Raw genomic sequence first — 23248 nt, forward strand, 5'->3', positions numbered from 1 at the left:
CCCTCCTGTGGGAAGTGGAATTGTTCCAAAAGTGCACAGAGCCAAATATCCAGAGGAGGCTGTTTGTCTCCTGATGGCAGCAAACGCTCATCAAACTCAACAACAACAACAACAACAACAACAACAAGAGGAAAAGACAAGGAGATCTTTTACAGAGAATCTGGTTTCCTCCCGGAAGTCAACCTGGAAGTAACAATATATTGGATAGCCACCAGGGGGGGGCGACTCGGCGATGAGACTAATGAGCCAAATTCTCAGTTTCGGGTCTTTTTCAATCGAACATGATATCAATTTTGTTCAACCGTAATCCCATTTAGAGGGAATACAGTACGACTCATGTGATTGACAACTGGTGTTGTTTAATAACTGGCAAAATTATGAATCTCAAGGCTTGAATTCATACCGACGCAAACTTATGATTCTTTGTCTGTCAACATCCAGGATTTTTGTCATTTTAAATGGTCTGATGTGATCCAAAGTTGGCTGTATATGCGTTAACAAGCGTCCAGTTGTGTTAAAGTTGTGTTAAGGTGTGTTTACAGCAACTGTTTTTCATGACGTAACTGTAGGACAAACACAGGTTTTTACGATCTTGAGTTCCAGGACTTTTGATGCTGGTAATCTGTCTAGGTTTTCTGTCCCATTCCTTATTATGGCCCATTTGTTTTGTTTCTAGTGTTATTTTTATTGTCAAAGAAGAACTATTGGAAGTGTTTAAAAAATGTTTTCCCTTATGTTAAAGGTGCCATATGTAAGAATGAAAAACTGTTAGTACATTCAAATTCAAAATACAGAGGTCTTTTAGGTTTCGTTTTCTGACGTAACTGGCAACCTGTGGTTGCTCGGCAGCTGAGACTCTACTGACTGCAATGACTGGTAGACGGCAGTAGGTGGCGCCACATGCCAAAACATGATTTCAAAACATAAACATGATTTGCAGTCTGCAAAATATTTTTTTTTAATGCAAATATTTTGTCTGTACTGTTGTTGTTGGTGAGTTCAGTTTGTTATAAGAACATTATTCCTGAGTCTCTGTGACATATTAGGAGGATTTTATGGCCAGTTGATTTAGATTTATTATGGTCTCAATTTGGTGCCTGAAAAGACTTTTAAAGTGACAAATCTTCAGAAATGTTCTCCTTTTTTACTAAAATATATTCATTTCACAACTGATTTGTCGTATTAGAGTGACACACCCATGTAGTTAAACTACTGTTCTTTTATAAACAGTGGTGTCACACACACACACACACACACGTCGCTGTGTATCGACTGCTGTTTAAATCCATACGTCTCCTTCACAGCAGCTCGTGTGGGAGGACCCGAATGAACGTGACACACGAGTTAATCAGTGTTTGGAGACCTGCGCTCACGGTGGACGACGACGACGACGATGATGATGATGATACATCACTGTCATCTCCACGAAGAGCCTGAAGAGACGCGTGTTCAACCACCATCATCATCATCATCATGGCTTTTCATGTGCCATCACAGGACATCCATCACCAAAACCCACAATAGTCAGCTTTTGTCTGGCCTCAAAAAAGACCAACATTATGAATAAAAAGAATAATACAGAAACACATGTAAACATTAAATAAATTAGTATTTACTTTTAAAGCAGTAGCAACAGGGTAATTACATTTCATATCAAGAATAATTTCACTCTTTTTGTGCCATGGACTCAAACACTAATGATGTACAGTATATCTTGTTAAATAACCGTTGGAAATAGTAGATAAAAATCCCATTAGCCACGTAAATTTAAAAATTGGCGTCATTTCCAACCATCTTTTACATCAGAATTTCACTTCCTGGGCTAAATTCAATGATTTTTGTGTCAAATGATAGATAAAAATTCTCATATTATATTTTTTATATCTATTTCTGCCATTTACTGAGAATATTTTCGAAAATAATAACCAAAATGTTTATTCGCATCACAGATGTTCAGGTTATAATTGGTTATAACATTTTGTTTAATGTATGCCATGCTGTTCAAAATGAGGATTCAGCTCCTCATGAGCAAATACATGGACCATTTTTGTACATTTTGCTGGAATCATGTTGTTTGTGTATATTTTTTGAACATTATTCTTTAGAAAATATTGGCAGAAAGAGACACAAAAAGGATTTCTGATCTAAACATTTGAAATTTTACCTGTCATTTGACACCAAAATCACTGAAATCGGGCCAAGGAAATGAAATTCTGATGAAATGAACGTGAATCACTAATGGGATTTTTCAAAAGAATGACCCGAGAAGTACATTCAGTCAAAGTTTGGTGCTTCCTGAAAAAAAAAATTCAATAATCTGCTCTTCACTCTTAGAAATAAGGGTTCCAAAAGGGTCCTTCTGCAAGGGCTGAGGTTCTACCTGGAACCATCTGCTTCTGAAAAACCTTTTCCCGAAGAAAAGGGTTTTTCAAGGGTTATTCGTGACACTAATGGTTCCAGTAAGAACCATTTTGATCCAGAGAACCCTTTCCTGAATAAAGGGTTTTAAAAGGGGTTCTTGGTGGAACCCTCCAAAAAGGGTTCTCCTATGAGGACAAGCCGAAGAACCTTATATGGTTCAACTTGGCACTTTTATTTCTAAGAGTGTACTAAAAAGTCTATCAGCAGTGAAGAATCTCCAGCTGTGACAGTGAGACACATACAGCGGTGAAACAGCAGTCATGTGACCGGTAACGTGCGACAGTGTAAGCGCTCCCCCCGGTCAAATCTCCGTGGCGATGACGTCGTCGTACGTCTGCAGCCCCGAGCCGTAGGCGAGCTCCACGCCCAGCTCGGCGCGGCTCTCCAGCTCCGACGTCAGCTCCTTCAGGATCCTCTCCAGGTCCTGGTTCTTCTTGTGCATGTGCAGGTAGTTGACCTGCAGCTGCTTCTGGTACTTGATGACCTTGTCCTTCTCCCTGTTCCACGTCTTCCTCTCCTGCTCGAAGCCGCCGGCCTGCTTCTCCCGAGCGTCCTTCTCCTCCCCGAGCTGCCGCTTCAGCCTCGCCACTTCTCTGTGGAGCGACTCTGTGGAGACGTCGTCGTCGTCCGCGTTCTCCTCGTCCCGACGCCGCACGGGCGAATCCGAACCTCGGGTCGGTCTTTCCGAGGCGGGACTCTGGGCGTCCGAGTGCTGCGACCTCTCCTCTTTGGCCTCGGCCAGATCTTGTTTCATTTCTTGAACGTCTTTCTCCAGTTTGCCCACTTTCTCCCTGAGGAAATCGGCCTCGTTCTTCTTGCGCTGGAGCTCATTTTGGCAAACCTGAATATAGAAAATGGGAAATAGATCAGATATAATAATCTAATAAAAAGGTTTCAACACTGACTTTGTTGAGTTTTTCACAGTTTTCATAAACTTTAGTCAGACTCTTGCTCTCACTGATGACACGGCTGCGGCCAGGGACTGAAGAAAAACAGATTTTGGCCAAATATACCCAAGTTTGCACCTAATAACACCCATTTTTAAGGATTATGGGTGAATTCCAATTCCTTGCTTAACCCTCAATCTCAAAAATGTGCGCTCCCTCTAGTGCAAGTGCTGTCCCGATTCCCAGAAAAATTAAGTTGAGGGGCGAGTTTAAGGGCTGTATCGCCCTCAATGTTGAGATTTTCCGAGACCACCCTTGGGAGCAAGGGCTACCCAGAATGCATTGCGTGTTTTGACAGAACAAAGACGGCGCCGAAAGCAGCGAAACGAGTACGCTACAAATGAAGTATTTTCTTTGTTAATAGAGATATAAAAATGATGAAAACCATTGTATTATCTTAGTTTAGGCCCATATTATGGATTACTGACGTCATTGTTGCGTAACATTTATTTTTTATTTTACGATCTTTTGTCCGTGGTTGTGGTATTTAGAAGTATCATCTTATAACTAACTGACAACCGAATAACTCGACTGACAAACGGATCGTAATTAATAATCCTGACGTAAATGTGTTCTTCTTCTTCTTCTTTTTTGGAGTTGACAGACTGGACGCAGTTTTCCCGTTATTCTGCCCCCTACAGTCTGAAGACGTATCTGCATTTAAGGGGTGTCCCATTTCTAAGTAACAAAATAACCCTCAACACTTGGTTTTGAGGGCCAGTTAAGATTAAGGGTTGAGCTTCAGGGTTGAGATAGGAATTGGAATTGGCCCCAAATTTGCCAATTACTCTCTTTATAGGCTGGAAACCAAACTCCATAGACTCAATATCCCTTGTTTGGATAAAGATGAATGGCACAACGTTGCCAAACGAGGCAGCAAAATGCTAAAAACAACAATTTTCTCTTCAGACTTTGGTGCCGTACAGTGAAAACGAATAAGTTTTGAGGCAACAAGCAGCAATCACACTCCTAAGATACTGCAGACTTCAGCAGGCATAGATTTTATCCGGCGAACCTCCCGATGGCAGCCAAGTTATCAGTGAGAGCGAGTGTCTGACTCCTTTAGGCGACCGAGACTATGTTGATAATGCATCAACAACCTCATACAATCATTCTTCAGTGAACCCCCCAACTATTCCTTTAAGTGTGATTACGGTTCTCGATGAGTGAAAAGGTCTGAAGATCAACGTGAAGTTGGTCCATCACCAGACTAACCTCGGCATCTATCGTGCGGCAGCGCAGTTTGTCTTCGCAGTCCTTGTTCTGCTTCTCCAGCGTCTCCATCTTCGCGGCGTTCTCCTTCAGCGACGCCCTGAGGCTGACGATCTCGTTCAGCTTGTGCTTGACGTCCGCCTGGCTGTCTCTCAGCTGCTGCTTCAGCAGGGAGATCTCACCCGTCTTCTGGCACACCTACATTAAAGGGCACACAAATACAGTCTATATCAGCGGTACAACTAAAAGTCTGTAAAGAAATAATAATCATTAAACCGATATTTCTATATATTGTCTCGTTTTATGGCGATCCACAGATCACGGCCCATGAAGGGGCCTTGCGTCAGCGGTCTGTTTTTGGGCGTAGAATATTTAGGATGTTCACGCTTCGATCGTAGAATCTAGAATCTCTGATTCTGTCGTCACAGATGCTATTATCACAACTTTTGGTTCGCGGGCCGTATTTTGCCCATGTGTGGCTGATATACTGCACAGTCTACAGTCTAAAGCTAGTAGCAGTCTACTGCGGGGTCTTACCTATGTTCCCCGGGTCCTATGTTCCCCGATCGGGGAGCATCTGACCTTTTTTTTTAAAAAAAGGGTCCTTTGTTCCCCACTTTGTGGAAGCCTGGGTGTGGAGCTCCAGGGTAAAGGGTTAGGGTTAGGGTAGGGTAGGGTAGAGTAAGGGTAAGGGTTAGGGTTAGGGTTAGGGTTAGGGTAAGGGGTATGGTCCTATGTTCCCCTGGTCCTTTTGGGTGAACAGCGGGGAACATAGAACCCTTTTTTAGAGAAAGGGTCCTATGTTCCCCGGTCTCATACAAAGCGGGGAACATAGGACCCTTTGGGTGAACAGCGAGGAACATAGGACCCTTTTTTTAGAGAAAGGGTCCTATGTTCCCCGGTCACATACAAAGCGGGGAACATAGGACCCGGGGAACATAGATACGGTCCCGTCTACCGCTAGCTAACGCAACGCTAACATGCAAGCAGACACGACGTGTTCTTGCCAAAGATTCAACATGAACGCCTCCTTTTTACCACCTCTGACCTTTGTCAGCTATCGCTGTTGTCTATTATAGAGACAGAGACATGTCCAAAAACGTCGTAAGTGCTAGTGGACCAGTTCATAGTTTGTTTACAGTCATTACAAACAAGTTTTGTTCTTGTTCGTGTAGCTGCACAACAACTAGCTAACTAATGTTAGCTTTATGAGGGGAACAAATGTCAGTGTGGAGGGCTAATTAGCATTTAGCTCCCTACGTCAACACATAGAGGGGTCGTGCTAAGTGGTCGGAGCAAGGAGTGAATAATGATTGAGACTTTCCCTCTGGTGTAAGAGGTCACTTTGTACGCAGCAAAGGTTTCAAACCCGACCGATATCGTCGTCACTCACCTCCCACTGCGTTTCCTCGAGCGTCGGCGCCAAATGTGTGCTCTCGTTCTCGTACGACCTCAGCTTGAGGTGGATGTGGTCCCTCTCTCGGGTCAACTTTGAGACGTTGTCCTGAAGCCTCTCCTTCTCCGCCTGTACGAGAGTTCATTTCACACCATTCACAAATTCTGCGAGTTCTATATATAAATATATCTAATTTAATAAAAAGGACGTATTCTCCAGTTGAGTTTTTGAACCTGGAAGTTAACAGGAACTCAACTGCAACCAGGCACCAATTGGACGATAATATCATGTGTGCAATGATTCACCATCTGCTCAAAATGGGAACATTTGTTCCTCCCGTTTGAGGCGATCTGAAACTAGCAATTCTGACCATTAACTCCTCAGGAAAAAGTCCACTGATTTTATAAATCAAGTGACGTTCATTTTCCCATAGACGTCTGATCAAGCAGAGTTTCCCCCCCGTGACTAATACTGCGACATCCTTTTTTAAATAAGACGAAGTTTGCATGTTCTCCCCGTGTGCGCGTGGGTTTTCTCCGGGTTCTCCGGCTTCCTCCCACAGTCCAAACACATGCGATATGGGGATTAGCCCGCAGAAACTAGCTACTAAGCTTGTCAAATGTTTATTGGACATTACTGGATACAGATCAATAAGTGTAAACTGTAGAACTGTATTTACTATGTCATCAAATTTTGGATGACATAGTGACACAGTATAGAATGACGATTTTGTCAAATTTTGGCGTTGACATTTTTTCCCAAAAAATGGTGCAAATTTGGGACGACATAGTATAGTACAAGGTTTTGTCAAATTTTGGACCAAATTTTATTATTATTATTTTTTTTTATTTTGGACGACATAGTATAGTATGACGCTTTTGTCAAATTTTGGACCAACATTTTTTTTGAAAAAAAATGTCAAATTTGGGACGACATAGTATAGTACAAGGTTTTTGTCAAATTTTGGACCAACATTTTTTTTTCACATTTTTTTCACATTTTGGACGACATAGTATAGTATGTTGTTTTTGTCAAATTTCAAAACCAAACATTTTTTTAAAAAAAATTGGCACATTTTGGACGACATAGTTATTACAAATGGGATTTCTTTCAGTTTTTTTTTTCCTTTGGCGGCCCTCAGTCCAATGTTGGGTTCCTAAATTGGCCCTCAGGTATCAAAACTTTGAGAACCCCTGCTCTAAATTGATCGTAGGTGTGAGAGTGCGAATCAACGGTTGTTTGTCTCTATATGTGGCCTTGCGATGGACTGGCGGGTGTACCCCACCTATCGCCCAATGTCGGCTGAGATGGGCATAACAACCCCTGTGACCCTCCGCTTGAGGATAAATCAGTAGATAATGGATGGAAAGGTGGCGATGGTCTGACCTGGAGCTGGCTGACCTGCAGCTGAAGGCCCTGCTGGGTTTTCGCCGCCATGTGAGAAACCTGCCTCAGCTTGGTGGAGCATCGCTGCTTCAGCCCTTCCATCTCCCCGGTGCAGTACTTCTGTCTTTCCTCGAACAGCTGGCAGGTGTCGGCTTCCTTCTCCTCAAAACTCACCTATTGCAAATTGCACAAACCGCCAATTAAAAAAACCAGACACAACGCTGACTGACTGATCTCGATGATGAGCACGGTTTTTCGTCTGTCACCTGTAGCTCCTGCAGTTCGCTCTCTCTTTCCAGCAGCCGTTGTTCCAAGCGTTCGATCAGTGACGCGTCCGTGGTGATGGGCGACCGGATCCCCCCCGCTGTTTCACAGAGTGGACTCGGCTCGCGTGCGGATGGCGGCGAGCCCGCGTTGATCTTAGACGCCAAACCGGCCGGTGTCAAAGCGGTCCTGCTGTAGCCGCAGTCGAGGTCGGCGCCGTTTCCCTTGACCCGTGACGACGGCAAACTGGGCTGCGCTTCCTTGCCGAGGCTGTTTGTGGGAGCAGAGCTGCCGTCGCTCTGACTGACGGGGCCTGTGGAGGCACTTAGGCTGCCGCTGTTGCTGTGGGTGGGCAGGCTGGACATGGAGTTACGTCCAGAGTCAGAGAGTGTGCCTGGAAGGAGGAAGAAAGAAAAAAAACCCACATTGTTCTTTACTGTAATTTGTCATTCAACCTTATCAATATAGGCAATGTACTGCGTTTGGTGGTCGGAATGCTCTTATTAATGCTCTTAACTGCCCTCTGCCTGTCTATAGATAATTATATGATATGATGATGATGACAGATTCCAGGCCACTTTGTTGTCACGCTCTTATTTTGGTAAAAAAAAAGACAATGGAAAAAGTCAGAAACCATCAAAACTCTGGTGGTGCCCACTAGGGATGCAACGGTATTCAGTATTTTACGGCAAACAACGGTATTTCGGTACGTTTCAGTCTGTCAAAATATATTAAAATACACAGTGCTGCGTGATTAGATCCAATATGATCCAATTGGATGCAATATGCAGCGCAGTGAAGTTGGATATTGGACAGACACTCGCTCTACAGCGCCACCCAGAGCAAGCGTCATCACCCATCACTTTCACTTGGAGCAGCCTGGTGTATTTGTAGCTGTAGTTTCTATTGCCTTTGCTAGTCTGAGTAGTTTTATATTAAGATCTCGAAACCGTACCGATACCGTGGCCCCAAAACCGTGACACATACCGAACCGTGGGGAAACTGTACCGTTGCATCTCTAGTGCCCACCCATGTATTTTGCTAAATGTATGACCTGGCCCTTCGATTAAACCAACCAGACACCGCTCAAATAGGAAAAGGCACCACCGTTTCCCATATTTGGGTTATGAATAATGGCAGAAAGATTAGTTCACTCCACACAAACGTATGGGAGATTTCCATAAAGTACTATCTTGGCAAACTGTGGACGATAAGTTAAAGATAAGTCCACTGTTTTCGTGCCAACTAGTCAGTTGTAGTAGTCAATTTTGAGGCCAACATCTAGATTTGTGTCGTTTTGCCCGGAATAGCTTTCCAATGAATTGCCGACAAATCAAAGATACATTCTCACAGAAGTCACCAGTAAAACCAGCCTGGATGAGCAATACCAATAGCAGCTCTACCTACACTCTTAGAAATAAGGGTTCCAAAAGGGTTCTTCTGCAAGAAGTGTATTGTATGTTTTTGGGTAACATCTACTGCACGTCTGTCCGTCCAGGGAGTGGATCCCTCACCTGTGGTTCTCCCTAAGGTTTCTACCCTTTTCCCTGTTATAAGGGTTTGTTTTTCCTTACCCTGGTCGAAGGTCTAAGGACAGAGGATGTTACCAACCCTGTGAAGTCCTGTGAGACAAACTGTGTTTTGTAATTTTGGGCTATACAAATAAAGATTGATTAATTGATTGATTGAAGGGCTGAGGTTCTACCTGGAACCATTTGCTTCTGAAAAACCCTTTCCCGAAGATAAGGGTCTTTCAAGGGTTCTTGGTAACACTAATGGTTCCAGTAAGAACCGTTTTGATCCAGAGAACCCTTTAAAACCCATTTCCTGAATACATGATTTTAAAAGGGTTATTGGTTGAACCCTCAAAAAGGGTTCCAGGTAGGTTATACTTGGAGCCAAAAAGGGTTCTCCTATGAGGACAAGCCCAAGAACCTTATATGGTTCTACTCAGCACTTTTATTTCTAGGGCTGGTTAAAACCTCTATGACGCTGTTTTCTGAGCGTCTGTACATGAACACCCATGGACACTGTGCCATCTGAGAACCTGAAGCAGCACTGTTACCCACTGTATGTTTTTTTTAAAGTGGTCCTTAAGGGCAGAGCTAATATACAAAATAAACAAAGATAAAGACCTGAGAAGGTGTCCTGCTTGTGTCTACTCCTTGCTTTCTCCAGAGGACAAAGGATGTGATCCAGGCCGCCGCCGCCGCCGCTGTGGCCCGTCTCCGTGGACGACGTACTCCGGAGAGGAAGAAGGACCGGCTTGAAGGCAGCGGAATGGACCATTGACTTCTCAGGATTGGTCTGGAGGAGTAAAAAAATGACACATCAGTCAGACGCGGGGGGGAGGGGGGGGGGGGGGGTGGGCGGTGAAGAAGAGTGTGTGTGTGCTCTTCAAGATATCCGTTTTTATTTTCCGCCGCTTCTCGTATATAGCTGACGGCGCAGAAAGAAAAAGTCCCCACGGATGAGTCACGTTTGTGAAAGTTGAGAATCGCAATGACGGGCTCTTACGCAGATAAATACTGTCACATGGTGGAAGTCGGTACGAACGAAAGGGACTTACTCCGCCGCCCGCCGCCGCCGCCGCCGCCCCCATCATTTCTTTTCATATTAGAAACAGAGCCGTCGAAGCATACGCGATTGCTTCATTACAAGCTGGCAGTCTTAAACAGACACACAGCAGTGGCTGCAAGTACAATTCACCAGACTGTCATAAAAAGGAGAAAAACTCATTTTCAAAGATGAACTTATGCTCCACATGCCCCATCTGCGCTGTCCAAGAAACGTCAGCGGCGGCGGTACCACACCTCCCCTCCTCCTCCTCCATCCTCCTCCATCCTCCATCCTCCTCCCTCTGCATCCCACATCCTCCCCCTATGTGCTGTCTGAGTGAAGATAAATAGCCTTTCTGTGGGATATTAATAATATGAGCTACCGCTGAAGTAAAAGAGGTAAAGCCTTGTGAGCTCAGCATTCCTCCTCACTGACTTCATGACTGGGATGCCTCGTTTTTTTTCCTTTCCCTCAAACTCTCTTTGGCTCGTCCTCCTTTATTCTCCTCTGCCTCTTCCCTCTCTTTTACACACCCCCCCCCCGAGGAATAAAAAGAAAGAAGAATACACCTCTGTTTGCTTCCCTTATTCTTGGCACAGAAATTTACTTCCCCCGAGAAGATCAAGGCATTCTTCGGTCATTACGGTGATTAATAAACCGAGAGGCGCTCGACGCAGGTTATGAGCGACGTCGGCTACCTTATTAAACCCCCCGCTGTGCGCGCCGAGCTTTTCAAAGTCTGCCGTGGTCATGCTAGCTGAGCTGTAGCCGGCAGCAGGTTAGCGCCGCGTCGCAAAAAGAAGAAGAAGAAGAAGAAGAAGAAGAAGAAGAAGAAAAAGACAGAAAAGAGGGTTAAAAAGCAAACCTGGCGCTCTACGACGGCAACGAAACGAGTCCCAGAGCGCCTCTAAAGCGGGCTAATTAACAAAGTCTACAATGGCTGCTTCATAATGCATAACAACCTCGTTTAAAACAAAAAAATAATGACACTTTGCCTCTTAGATTATATATGCTGAGCTTTTCCTTTACCGAGAGCAGGAACATCTGCGTGAAATCAAGACTCGTTTGCACACCGAGCGACGTATTTACACGTCAATATACGATTTCTCCAACTCTTGGATCCAGTCGTCGTGAGCGTCTACAACAGTGAGCGATGATACGGATTTTATTTATTTCAGACCAAGAAATACCCAAGAAATGTTCACCTTTGGCATCCAACCAACCAGAGTACATGCTGTTGATGGTGTGATAATAATCGAATGTACTTTGCTCAAACTGTCCGACAGACATTTGCAGGGCAAAGCGGCAAAGTTTAAAGCGTGACTATGCTGGATTGTTTTCCCCTAATGAGTCTTTTGGCACTTTTCCACTACACAAAGGATATTAAACTTAAGGCCTGGGGGTCAGAACCGGCCCTTCAAGCAATTTTGACCGGTCCCTGGCCCATCCATCCATCCATCCATCCATTATCTACCGCTTTATCCTCCACCAGAGGGTCGCGGGGGGTGCTGTGCCTATCTCAGCTGCCATTGGGCGATAGGCGGGGTCACACCCTGGACAGTTCGCCAGTCCATCACAGGGCCACATATAGAGACAAAAAACCATTCACTCACACTCTCATACCTACGGTCAATTTAGAGTGACCAATTCACCTAATCCACATATCGCATGTTTTTGGACTGTGGGAGGGAGCCGGAGAACCCGGAGAAAACCCACGCACACACGCGGGGAGAACATGCAAACTCCTTGCAGAAAGGCCCTTGTTCCGAAGTTGTTCCAAACGGTGGGCTCGAACTCAGGAACCCGGGTCTTCTTGCAGTAAAGGCAAGAGTGCTAACGGTACTCACGGTGGGCCCCACTCTGGGTGGCAAATACTAGTACAGCTGTAATTGCATGCAGCCTATGTATGTACCGGAATATTTTGCACTATGAGCCAACAGTAGCGGTGCCTGTGTTGTTGGTACTGTAACTTTTATTTCTGCAAAAATAGCCTATTGTGGCCACCGCATCTTAATGTTGTTTATATGGTTACCTAAAATGTATATATTATACCCAAATGTTGGTGGTACTGTAACCGTCAGCTTTTTGCACGATACACAAAGTGTATTGTACCTGAATGTTGGTGGTTTTGTTACTTTTGTAACTTTTTTTAGCACAAAACTTGCAGCCATTTCAATAAATAAGTGCTAAATAATTGATAACATTTTGTGCAACACAAAATAGCAGTACAGGGGTTGACCGGCCCACTGGATGGTCAGCCTTCCGAAAAGCTGGCCCTGCACTACACGGTCCTGGAACAGCGTGACTCGGCATCTTTTTTTTTTGGCCGTTTTGGTGTACCTGGCACCTTGTACATTTTTAGTGTCTGTTCTGACGAGGTTCCAAGCGAGCAGAGCTGATGCTATGCGTGATGTTGACAAACTGCCGTCCACTGAACCCTAACCCTAACCCTAACCCTTGTAAATCGAATCAATGCCGAACTGTATATCAGTTAAAAAGACTTAAAAAAATCCTGAACACGTGCGTTAATCTCCAACATTTAGCACAGAAAATCTCCAATGTCTCTTAAATGTCTTGTTGAGATGAGATTAAGGGTCATCTCCATTCCCCTCTACTGTTTTGTATAGCAGAAAACCAGCCTTGCACGATCAGGTTCGCCGACCCTGAATCCCTCAGAATCAGGAGATCTTGCGAAGTTTCTGGTCTCGCAGGTACACACTGATTGCTTTACGGCACTACACAAGGCACCGGTTATAAAACCAAGAAAGTGATTGCATTATTTTAGACGTACGTCACGGCAGAGTCGGCTAAAAAACAAAAAAAAAAGCTGAGAAAACGGTTGTCGGAGCAAGTCGAGGAAGAGGAAGGGACTGTCTGACTGAGAAGTGTGTGTCTATGAATAGTTTAAACAATTGCAATATTGTACTAACAATAGTTCAGGTACTTTAAATTCTGTGTGCAGTAAAGTCAGGTAATTCTCTTTCACCATCTCGGGCTTTTTCCCCGACACGAGCGGCGGCTTCGGTTGCAGTCGGGCCTTTGATTCTCCGCCTCTGTTCCCTCGCTCCTCCATCGCTCCCACTTTGTGATGCACCGACCTCGGTTTATGGTTCACCTTGAATGAAACGAATGTGAAACATTTACCTAGCAGCGGTGGAATATTTGCCGTTCAGCTCCAAAAAAAAGCATGGCTCACATGCTCTTACCTTGATGTAAAAGAAGTCTTCGCTGCGTCCCGAGCGGGAGTGTGCGAGGCCTTTGGAGGGATGATGCGAGGAAGACGAGGAGCCCGGAGCGAAGCCACAGTTCAGGAGCCCGTCGAGGCTGCAGCCTCCGCTCCGCCGGTGCTGGTTCGCTCCCTTTCTCAGGCGATACTCGGAGGCCCTGCAGTGTTTGGTGTCGAGGCTGTTGCCGTTGATCAGGCTGCTGACGCTACCCATGGTCCTGCAGGCATAGGTGAGCGGAGCGGGGGCGGGGCTGAAGCGGTCCGGGTGGCGAGGTTACGCAGAAGTGAGGAGGACGAACAACAACTCATGACATCGGGGAAAGAGCGGTCGGGGGCTTCATCTGCAGGACGAGACAAGGACGTCACATATGAAACACGGGGTTTGTCACCGCTGCAGTTCATTCACATTGTTTAAATGCTCTGAAAATGGGGCTCTGTCAAGCAAAACTATCAGACCTGACCAACTGGAAACGGGTCATGATGAATCTGAACTCCCGTTTTAAAGCTTCCAGATTTTGCAACCAGGCTCCTATTGGACGACAACAGCTGTCAATCACACTTTTTTTTCAACACAATACAAGGGTTAAGTCAATTTGGACCGGCCCATTAACCCATAAATAATGAATGTATTATTAAAAAGCCAATAAACCGTAGCTTCGCCTGTTTCTGTACCCTTTGTGACATTATTTAAATGCTCTGAAAAATGGGCTCTGTCAAGCAAAACTATCAGACCTGACCAAGTGGAAACAGGTCACGGTTAATTTGAACTCCTGTTTTAAAGCTTCCAGATTTTGCAATCAGGCTCCTATTGGACGATAACACCTGTCAATCACACCGGGGTCCCCCCTCATTATGTGGCGTGCCTTTGTTCTGTTCAATTTATCCTCTAAATCAGGGGTGTCAAACATGAGGCCCGCAGGCCAGGAGTGGCCCATCACAGGGTCCAATCTGGCCCGCAGGATGAATTTGAGGACATTTCAAATATGTCTACAAATACTATTAACTACCAACAAAGGTAAACAATGGAATTCTTGTTGTTTATAGGTTATTACACTGTTATTTTACTGGTCCGTCCCACTTGAGATCAAATTGCCCTGTATGTGGCCCCCGAACTAGTAATTTTATAGTATATAGAGTATAGATTACCATTAAGACAGGAAAATGTACAGATATTGTAAATAAAATGAGTATAAGTAGGCTTGTTCCATTCAAACTGAGTTATTTTTCCAACCAGCAGTGGCGCCGACTAGTGGTTATCCAATATATTCTTACTTCCTGGTTGGCTTCAGGAGGAAACTTGAAGTGTATGGTCACATAATATGTTCTATGGACCTGAATGGGGGAGCATTGGAGTGTATACAGCAGTAGTAAATCACTTCCTACACTCTTAGAAATAAAAGTGCTCAGTAGAACCATATAAGATTCTTTGGCTTGTCCTCATAGCAGAACCCTTTTTGGCTTCCCTTTTGGAGGGATCCACCAAGAACCCTTTTAAAACCCTTTATCCAGGAAAGGGGTTTTAAAGGGTTCTCTGGATCAAAATGGTTCTTACTGGAACCATTAGTGTTTCCAAGAACCCTTGAAAAACCATTTCTTGGGGAAAGGGTTTATTCAGAAGCAAGGGGTTCCAGGTAGAACCTCAGCCCTGGCAGAAGAACCCTTTTGGAACCCTTATTTCTGGGAGCGTATGATGGCGGCAGGTGACACCGAGAGAGTCGCGTGGCTTTAATTGTCTTTGCGTCAACGTCTCCGACAACGGGCCGAGCGTAACAGACGTTTGTGTTTGTGTCGTAAAAGCGACGCTCGACGACACCTTTTGAAAAGATTCATCGGCGAAAAGGACAAAGCTGTCGTCGTGCAGTTTCCTTCCCCCCCCCAAGTGTCCTTTAAGTTTATTGTTCTTCCTTCAGGTCCAGACGAGCCGTAGCAGGTGTGTTCACAGTTGTGCTGCTGAGTGAAACAGGTCCGTCCTGGCATCCTGCCTGCTTCTGTGTGCCCAGATTTATAGCCCCGGCACCATTGAGTTTGATAAACAAGCCTTCGGGTGCCCTTCCTCTAAACAAACTGGCAATTAGGCCATTTACTGCCTGCTCAACACTTGGCCGGTGCTGCCGTCTCAATAACACTCTGCAATCATTTTTTTTTTTTTTGTGTGTTTGCTATTCCACTCGGGCATCTTATCGTGAGATAAGCGCTATAAATATTCCACTTTTAATACGGTAACGTTCTTGCTTTTCGCAGTTACTGTCACTCATTTTTTAAAAAGCCAACCAGACCCCAGATGTTGCGATCGCTAATCCACAGATGGGGGGGGGGGGTCTCCTCTTAGGGGGGGGGGAACAGAGGCTCCACACTGGCAGATCCCCCCCCCCCTAACCACCTGGTCGTCACTCTCTAGGCTTTGTACGACAGAGCTCGGGACTAATGACCCGCCGTAAGTCACGTATTAGTGTACGTGTGCATTCGTCTGGAGGCGAAATCCACACGTGGAGTTTTCTCATCGCTGTCACTTTTCATCACCAGTGCAGTAAAACAAAGACGGAAGGGAAATAGATGCAGAATAATAGTTAGTTAGAATCAGAGAACACACAGTGAGGAGCCTGCAGGGAGGAAGCCAGGTCACTGATGACTGAGAAACTGTTTAAACGGACGTGAAAACGTGACAAGTTCATCCTCAAAATGCTGCTTCTGCTGTGTTTTGATTTATCAATTATCACGTATAGTGCAATTTCCATGAGAATATGAAGGAGAATTGCCTGTAAAAACACATCGGAAACGGACACGTTCTCCAGGTAATAAGCAAATCTCACAACATAAACCTATAACAGTGGGCAAATAGAGCTTGTTTTTTGATTTTCTCTCGAATCGATTATTTATCGATTACTAAAATGAATCGTCAATAGGTTTGAAATAGCTTTTTTCGTGATTTAAAACAGGATTTCTGATCGTTTCAGCTTCTTAAATGTGAATATTTTCTTCGTTTTGTTTGTGCCACGTAACAAAGAAATCATTCAAACTGAATCATTTTTTGGTTCGTGGACAAAACGAGACGTTGGAGAACGTCGTCATTTCCAGGTTTGACAAACGCCGATCAACAGATTAATCGATTACGAAAGTAATCCTTAGTTGCAGGTCTCTGTTTTTCCATCATTTCCATCAGAATAAGAAGCAGAATTGACTGTAAAAACACCTCGAAAACGGACATGTTCTCCAGGTAATAGTCCAATCTCACAACATAAACTTATAACAGTGGGCAAAAAGAGATGTTTTGTGATTTTTCTCTGACTTTAACGCTGGAAACAGACTATTTTAGAGCTGAAACAACTAATGGATTAATAATCCACTACTAAATTACTAAATCATCAACTGTTTTGATGATCGATGAATCGGTTTGAAGCTTTTTTCATGATTAAAAACAAGATTTCTGATCGTTTCAGCTTCTTAAATGTGAATATTTTCCTCGTTTCTTTGCTCCGCGCGACAAAGAAGTCACCACAAATCATTCGCGGACAAAAACGAGACGTCGGAGAACGTCGTCATTTTGCAACGCTGATCGTAGGGTGCAATTTCCATGAGAAGGAGAATTGCCTATAAAAACACCTTCGAAAAAACGGACACGTTCTCCAGGTTAACAGTCCAAATCTCACAACACAAACCCATAACAGTGGGCAGAACGCTGAGTCACAAACGTCGTCACGTGCCCGTTTCCTCCCCCCTCGCGGTCCTGTGATGTAAACAGTCCCTGACAAACGCCGCTGCCTCTAAATCCCCATCGCTGCTCTTCCACCATCACTCACACACATTAACATCCACTCTCACGAAGCGGTAGATTTTTACTTACTGCCGAGTCAAACTAGGCATCCATCTCTAAACACGGGGCCGCTCCATCCATCCATCCATCCATCCGTCCATCCGTCCATGTGTGTACATCCCTCTGTGTGAGAGTGTGAGGCCTTGAATGAACCAGCAGCAAAATGCAAAGCTCCCACTATCACCACAGCCAGAGGGGTCTGCTCTGCTCACTGTTCTTTCAGGGGGGGGGTGTGTCCTCATTGCTTTTTCTACTTGGCCTGTGTGTGCGTCGAGGGCCTCCCCCCTCCCTGGGGATCCAGTGTCCAACATGTGCTCCCCACAGAACCCGGCGTGTGCCGCTCAAGTGATTAACTCTCGGCCTTCACAAAAGGATCTTTCACGCCCCCTCGTCTCTCCCCACTATCATCCACACACACACCCCCCTCCTCCGTTTGTGCATCGACTAACTGCGTAATAACCATTCATCCTCACTTGCTCCCTCCCTCCCTCGCTCCATCCGTCCCACCCGGTGCTGCCCTGCACCCACCCTGAACAAACAACACTTCAATTGTAAAAGGAGAGGGGAAAAAAAGACTCTCCCTCTCTCTCTCTCTCCTTTCACTCTTTTGTGTGTTGAAGTGTGCCCTCTCTTTGTTTGGACTCTGGTGTTCCCGCTTCATATATTCTCCTCCAAAACAGCCCAGGACCATATTTCGAGTGTTAAATGAGTGACTCCGGTCCTCACTCACAGTGAGTGTTTAGAGAGCTTCAGTTTTTTTTTTTTACGGTGATTTACCTCCGTCCTTTCTTTACGCTGTTTGTTCACACACACACACACACACGAATGAAGTCTCACGCCTGGACTTCGAGAGCGCTCGGCGTCCCGCAGAGTGTTGACAAAAACACCTTGTGGATGAAAAAAAAACAAAACAAACAAAAGAAAACTGTGTTTCCAAACGAAAAAAAAGTGTAAATCTTTCACCCCATTTTATACTCCTGCGTAAAGTGACTCTGTCGAAGAGCCGTCTGCGTCGTCTCCGGCTGCACGAAATATTTAAAAACATATTCACGAAATAGTGTCCGTCACTCCGTCAAGGGACAACGGAGACGGCAAGAGACTGCGATTGGTCCTCAGGACAGGCCGAGCGAAGCTGCTCTGTGCCGGCTCACAGTGCGCACCGAGCGTCCACAGAGGCGGAGCTGATCACCGCCGACAACGTCGCTGCCAAACTGTAAATACGTCATATCTTAACACACACAGCACATGTTTAAGCCCAATTTATACTTCTGCGTAAAGTGCTCTGCGTAGGCTACGTAGAGACTCTGCGTCGACGCAGAACCTGTCGAAGAGCCTCTGCGTCGTCTCCGGGTGCACAAAATATTTTTTAAGTGTCCGTCACTCCGTCAGGGGACAACGGAGACGGCAAGAGCTGCGATTGGTCCTCAGGACAGGCCGAGCGAAGCTGCTCTGTGCCGGCTCACAGTGCGCACCGAGCGTCCACAGAGGGCGGAGCTGATCACCGCCGACAACGTCGCCGCCAAACTGTAAATAAGTCGTATCTTAATACACAAACCACATGTTTAGACTCTAAATGGCCAATTTCTCGCCTCAAATAGTCTTAAAACTGCGTTCCGTGACACAGAAAAGTGAGAAACGGCCACTGTTTCAACAACAACAGTCTTTCTCTCTCGGACGCCATTGCTCACTGTAGCCAGAAGCACAACAACCTTGCGCAGCGACCCCTACTGATGATAATAGTTTTGCCCTTTCGTCAAAGAACCAGCAAAACTGTTTTCAGCTGTGCTAACGTCGTTGAACAAGCGTTTTCTAATCATCCGATAGCCTTCTAGCGCCATTAGCAAACACAATGTACCATTAGAACACTGGAAATTGGCCTCTATACACCTACACTATTAGAAATAAAAGTGCGAAGTAGAACCATATAAGGTTCTTCGGCTTGTCCTCATAGGAGAACCTTTTTTGGCTCCAGGTATAAAGGTTAAAATGGGTTTTTAATAGTTCTCTGGATCGAAATGGTTCTTACTGGAACCCTTTGTGTTACCAAGAACCCTTGAAGAACCCTTTCTTCGGGAAAGGGTTTTTCAGAAGCAAATGGTTCCAGGGAGAACCTCAGCCCTTGTAGAAAAACCATTCTGGAACCCTTATTTCTAAGAGTGTATGTACATATTCCATTAAAAACCAGACGTTTGAAGCTAGAATAGTTGTTTACCACATTAACAATGTATAGAGTGTCATTTAATGTTATATTCATTGAAAAAGAAGTGCTTTTTCTTCAAAAATAAGGATTTCCAAGTGACCCCAAACTTTTGAACGGTAGAAAGCACACTTCCAGTTTCCTCCTGAAGCTGACCAGGAAGTAAGAATATATTGAATGACCACTAGTTTGAATGAAAGTCTAAAGGAAAACAAGCTTACTTTTCACTTGATTTACAAAATATGTACATTTCCCTGTGATAATGGTCTCCATCATTAGTTTTGGGGGTGTTTTCCAATAGTATGTGATGTTGATTTTGTCAAGATATGCTTCCATTTACACACATTAACAATGTATAGAGTCTATTTCTGATTCATTTAATCTTATATTCAAAAAAAAAGTGCATTCCCTTCAAAAACAAGTACATTACTAAGTGACTAAATAATCCCATAATTTCACTTTGGTGTCACCTGCAACACAAACACGACCTTATTCACTTTCAATTATCCTTTATATTCCATATAGCAGTGATTTGACAACACTTTTTCACGGCTCCGTCACAAATGATCTGACCCTGTGGCTTCAGAGTGGACGACATGATTTAAGACCATTGGTGAGGAGGGACCGTGTGTGTGTGTGTGTGTGTGTGTGTACGTCTAATCTCACGTCTGATTGGCCGCTTGTTCCACACAAAAGAACTCCAGCTGACCAGCGTGAACCCTCCTCCGCCTCCTCCTCCTCCTCCTCCCTCACACAAACTGCTTACTTAAATGTATAGAACAGTTTACACAGAGCATAGCCAATCCATTGTGTGGAGGCACAAAGATGCAGGATTTATACCTGTTCCACAATGAAACCGTGAAAGCGTCTCGCGCGTCGTCACTGTACCTCCAGATGGCGCCGCTTTAATTCTCACTGTCTGTCTGTATGGTAATGTCTGACAGATGTAAAGTGTAATCTATCTGTGTTTTTTTAGGTCATTCTGCCACAGATTATCGCTCTTTGTTTGAGTTGAAGCGGATACATTATGCGGCTTAGACATTAATCTGTGGTCCCCAAATCTACGGTGGCCCTGAGGTGCAAAACACAAACGCAAATCACACACACACAAAAAAGCCAATCACAAAGAAAATCACAAAACACAAACTTAGTTAATGTTTTTTTTACAGCTTTGGTGTTTGTGTTTTTTGTTTTGCGCTTCTGTTTTTTGATTTGCATTTGTGTTTTTTGTTTTGCGTTTGTGATTTGCGTTTTTTGTTTTGCGCTTGCTTTGTGATTTGCGTTTGTGTTTTGCAGTTTGTGATTTGCGTTTGTTTTTTTTGTTTTGCGTTTTGTCATTTGCGTTTGTGTTTTTTGATTTGCGTTTGTGTTTTGCGTTTTGTGTTTTGCGTTTGGTGATTTGCGTTTGTGTTTTGCGTTTGTATTTTGTGATTTGCGTTTTGTCATTTGCATTTTGTGATTTGCGTTTGGTGTATTTTGTTTTGCGTTTTGTCATTTGCGTTTTGCATTTTGTGATTTGCGTTTTTTGTTTTGCGTTTTGTGATTTGCGTTTGTGTTTTGCGTTTGTATTTTGTGATTTGCGTTTGTGTTTTGTCATTTGCGTTTTGTGATTTGCGTTTGTGTTTTGTCATTTGCGTTTTGTCATTTGCGTTTGTGTTTTGCGTTTTGTCATTTGCGTTTTGTGATTTGCGTTTGTGTTTTGCGTTTGTGTTTTGTCATTTACGTTTTGTGTATTTTGTTTTGCGTTTTGTGATTTGTGATTTGCGTTTGTGTTTTGTGTTTTGTCATTTGCGTTTGTCATTTGCGTTTTGCACCTCAGGGCCACCGCACCAATCTGTTCAAATTTTTTATATCGTGGTTCAATATTAATCAACCATGTGTGAAACTTTCACACCAAACTTTGAAACACTTCTTTTATTGTATTTCATTTTCAAACATAATGTGATTTCACATCGGTCGGTGGATGAGGTTTTATACTTTGTAATAAAATCGTTAAAAGTTTTAAGTCTTTTTCCAAAGGGGAGTATAAGTGAAGCAAAGGAAGATTTATCCTCAATGTAACCCAAGGTTTGTGTATGTACTGCTACAGCAACGGAACATGTCAGAACACTTGAGTTTTCATCGTCATAAATGGAATTAATTAATTTGATGAGGGCATCTTTGTGTGATGCTGAATAACAGTGATTCATGAGAACGTACTAATGATCCACTATGTCATTATTAAGTATATATGTATAAACATACATATGTACACATACAAAAAGAACGAGGAAACGTCACATTTCCAGCAAATACTCTGCTCTTGATGTCCAAAGGTTACAAATGTGGAGATTCCCTCTTTCCAAACTCACCCCAAAAAATCAACATCAACACATTAAACAAACCATTTAAATACAGTTTATATAAAGACCAGCACAGACTCTCTGACTGTGAGTGGGTTCAACAAAGTCCACTGCAGCTGCAACGACGATGATCCGGCCTCTTATAGTGGAAGCACCAGTGAAGGAGGACCAATCAGCTCTCAGCATCCACCTCAACACTCACACACACACACACACACACACACACACACACCTGTCAGTCAATGAGACAACCATGCACACCTGCAACCCATCACACACTCACTCCCTCTTTCTCTCTCTGCTCTACTTGTTTTCTCTTTTGTCGACGTCATGCCACCGAAATAAAAGCAGAAGGAAATCAGCCAGAGATATTAGAGTTTTTAGATTATTTAACCGCACAGACATGAATGGATCAAATGAAGTTTGCTATGATGATTCATTTAGAGTGAAAACATGCTTTTACCTGAAGTCACTTTTTTAGTGAGAAATATAAAGTCAACTAATTTAGTTTAAACCAGGAAAACAAACTAAACATTGTTGGCGAGTTTATAGTATTTGCATTATTAGGGTGTCCAGGTATTACTAATGTTGTGGGGACCTAAACCTGTTTACGCAGTCACATTATGGGGTCTTCCTTATGGGGACACAAAGCGAGTCCCCATAATGTAAATGACTATATTTTAAGATGAAGATATGTTTTAAAGTTAGGTTGAGGTTGTGGTTAGGGTAAGGTTAGGACCAGGGTTAGGATTAGGCCATTATGGTTCAGGGTTGGGTTAGGATTAGGCCATTATGGTTAAGGGTTGGATTAGGCCATTATAGTTAGGGGTTGGGTTAGGATTAGGCCATAATGGTTAAATGTTGGTTAGGGTTAGTCCATTATGGTTATGGGTTCGGTTAGGGTTAGGCCATTATGGGTAAGGGTTGGGGTTAGGATTAGACCATTATGCTTAAGGGTTGGTTAGGGTTAGACCATTATGGTTAAGTGTTGGGTTTGGGTTAGGATTAGGCCATTATGATTAAGGGTTGGTTAGGTTTGGGATAGGATTAGGCTATTATGGTAAAGGGATGGGGTTAGGCCATTATGGTTAAGGGTTGGGTTAGGGTTAGGATTAGGTCATTATGGTTCAGGCTTGGGTTAGGTTTGGGTTAGGATTAGGCTATTATAGTTAAGGGATGGGGTTAGGCCATTATGGTTAAGGGCTGGGTTAGGGTTAGGTAATTATGATTAAGGTTTGGGTTGGGGTTAGGCTATGATGGTTAAAGGATGGGTTAGGGTTAGGTAATTAGGTTTAAGGTTTGGGTTAGGGTTAGGACTAGGCCAAACGTGTGTGTGTGTGTGTATTGGTGCAGTGTCCCCACACCAGTCTACTCTAACCAATAACACACTCAAAAAAAAGTCAAAAGAACTCATCATTATCTCTAACGCACATCGTCACACATTCGCACAATTACAATCGTCAGGATCCTGAACCGGTGTTTGAAGA

The 23248-nt window shown here is 44.0% G+C and overlaps 1 protein-coding gene across 1 annotated transcript; it reads right to left on the reverse strand.

Annotated features, from left to right (window-relative positions):
• Window positions 1-2722: 2722 nt before the first annotated feature.
• On the reverse strand, window positions 2723-13625 carry lzts1 (leucine zipper, putative tumor suppressor 1; the record flags this gene model as incomplete). The annotated part of the gene is made up of 8 exons (XM_083904944.1): window positions 2723-3262; window positions 4584-4778; window positions 5974-6105; window positions 7363-7536; window positions 7629-8020; window positions 9762-9933; window positions 13172-13300; window positions 13392-13625. 8 exons carry the CDS (start codon window positions 13623-13625, stop codon window positions 2723-2725), a joined length of 1968 nt encoding a protein of 655 aa, XP_083761070.1.
• Between the last annotated feature and the right edge of the window lie 9623 nt (window positions 13626-23248).

Source organism: Microchirus variegatus (assembly GCF_963457635.1).
Source record: "Microchirus variegatus genome assembly, chromosome: 18".
NCBI classification, from domain to species: Eukaryota; Metazoa; Chordata; class Actinopteri; order Pleuronectiformes; family Soleidae; genus Microchirus; species Microchirus variegatus.